This window comes from Cyprinodon variegatus, unplaced genomic scaffold (assembly GCF_000732505.1).
Source record: "Cyprinodon variegatus isolate N-32 unplaced genomic scaffold, C_variegatus-1.0 Scaffold317, whole genome shotgun sequence".
Taxonomy (NCBI): Eukaryota; Metazoa; Chordata; class Actinopteri; order Cyprinodontiformes; family Cyprinodontidae; genus Cyprinodon; species Cyprinodon variegatus.
In genome coordinates, this window is record NW_015150770.1 from 626,793 (window position 1) to 629,121 (window position 2,329).

General features: G+C 49.8%; 1 protein-coding gene across 1 annotated transcript in view; it reads left to right on the forward strand.

Annotated features, from left to right (window-relative positions):
• Positions 1-1,326: 1,326 nt before the first annotated feature.
• The window catches only part of LOC107090937 (spectrin beta chain, non-erythrocytic 1-like), an 84,017-nt gene continuing 83,014 nt past the window's right edge, over positions 1,327-2,329 (forward strand). The window contains exon 1 of the mRNA XM_015384592.1: positions 1,327-2,034. Within this exon, the coding sequence (XP_015240078.1) occupies positions 1,830-2,034 (205 nt within the window). The 5' untranslated portion in view covers positions 1,327-1,829. The remainder of the gene's footprint in view (positions 2,035-2,329) is intronic.

The window sequence follows — 2,329 nt, forward strand, 5'->3', positions numbered from 1 at the left end:
AGATCCAAAGTATGAAGATGAGAATGTGTGGGACTATTCACATTTTGAACAAAGCCAATAGTGTCTAAGATAGCATTAAAGGCTGCTCTTAAGCTATCGCCTACAATGTCAGCATGGAATATAAATATTTAGTTTTTGAAATAACTATTTTATTTGGAGCTAAATATTTATTTAATAAACTAAATATTTATTTAACAAAGTCAATTAGAAATGAATGACATAGTGAAAAAATGACTTGGGGGAAAAATATAATCCCTTTTTATTTCTCTTAAAACATGATAAATAATCATAGATATTGCTCCTAACTTTACAAACGACGCCCCATACTGCTGAGCTTTGATGATCTGATGTTTACCACCCTGTCGTTGTGCCGACTCCAGACTCTGTTACCATAGATGGACTCTGATGGTGCTTCATCCTCCCAGCTCTGGTCTCCATGAGAACCTGGTTTGTCAGATCCAGGCCTTCCTGCTGCAGGTTAAATATTAACAGCAGGTTTTATCCAGAGGTGTGGATGGGTGAGGCGTTGACCTCTGACCTCCAGGCTCTCTCAGCCTATTTGATCTCAGGCTGAACTCTGCAGCATGACTGGTGTTTGTTCAGGTTAACATGAAGGCTTGTTCCTCGTATTGTCTGGATGTCGTCGCCTCTGACCTCCTCCTGTCTGTCAGATCAGCAAAGCAGGAAGTGAAGCTCCAAGAGCTTCGGATTGGTTTCCCTTCTGCGCCTGCTTGTTTGTTAGATGGAGCAGGAAGTCCTGACAGGAAGAAGATCCTTCTAATATTAGAGCCCAGCTTTTCTGGGATGTTTGGAGCGATGAGAGGGAGCGATGACACGAAGCTCTCTGACGGTTCTGCTGCAGCATCAGGGGGAATCAAACCCACGTTTATCAACAACCAACCATGAAATTATCACATCCTTTAAAATATATTTTGAATTAGAAAAAAAAATCACATATTTATAAGCAAATATTTAATGAATTGTAGGTTGGATAAAAAGAGACATGGAGGTTCAGCTGCTGAACTAAAAACTTTTACTCTTTTTTTCCCTGTAAATAATTATTTTTTATTAAAGTAAAAGTTCAGAATGAGGAGATTAAACGTGGAAGACAGCAGATCCAACCTGTGGGACGAAGGTCAGATCAGAAACTCCTCCTCCTCCTCCCCTCTGCCCTCCTTCTGTCCCGCCCTTTATGCTAACCAAGTGACATCATTTAGAAGCTGAAGGCTGTGATTGGACGCCTCAGCATGCGGCCCCTCCCCCCCCCGGCTGCATCTGAAGGTGTTTTGAGCAGCGTCTGAGCTGCTGCTGCTGATCTCTGCAGGACCGACCCACGCTCCCATTCTCTGCCTCCACCGTCTCTCCCTGCGCTCCTCTCCTGCTCCTCCTCTCCAGCTGGAGGAGCGCTGTGCTCCTGATTAGAGGCTGGGAGCGTCCCCCCCCTCCCACAGAGAAGCTGATCTTTGAGGACGGTGACGGATGGATGGATGGATGGAGGGAATCCGAGGTGTGATGTTGCCGTGGCCGCGGAGCGTCTGCTGAGCCAGCGTTTTCTGACTCACCCCTAGTGAGGGAGAGAGAGGGAGGGAGGGAGGGAGGGAGGTGGTGTGGCCCTCCTTTCTGTGGAGCTCAGTCCTGCTGAGAGAGGAAGCAGCTCTGATCTGGACCCAGCCCTCTGCTTTAACAGCCTGGTTCTGACCCGTTTCTCCTGGATCTGCTGATTAGTGAGTGAAGGATCGGACCTTCCCTCCCTGCTGGACTTTCCCTGGACTTCCTCCTTCATGCCTCTGGGGGTTCATCCCGTCTGACCCCCTCTCTGGAGTTTCACCATGGAGCTTCAGAGCCCCACCGCCGCCCTCCCCGGCTCCCTGTCACCCCTCTCCCCCGTATCGGACTATGCGGGGCCTCTGTCCCCGTCCGGGATCCCCGGGCCGTCCCATCCGGCCGGTCCGGGTCGGGCTCCCAGTCCCGGCCTCTCAGGACAGGCAGCCTTTAACTACAACCAGCTGGAGGGACGCTTCAAACAGCTCCAAGGTAAGAAGCTGCGGGGAATGGGGGGTTCTGGTTCTGGTTCTGGTTCTGGAGGTCTGCCTTCCCTTGACTTTACCAGAGTTTAAAATGATCTAGAATCACAGCCTGAGTGAGTGAGTGAGTCAGCAGCTGTAGACTTATCAGAGTGAACCACCACACCCTTCCTCACCCCTCCTCACCCCTCCTCACCCACTCACACTGTTGCTGTAATAAACTCAGCTGATGTGCTGCCTTGCTGAAGGGCAGCGGAGCGCTTCTCCAGCTGCTGCCAGAGATCAGATGGTTTCAGTGAGGAAAC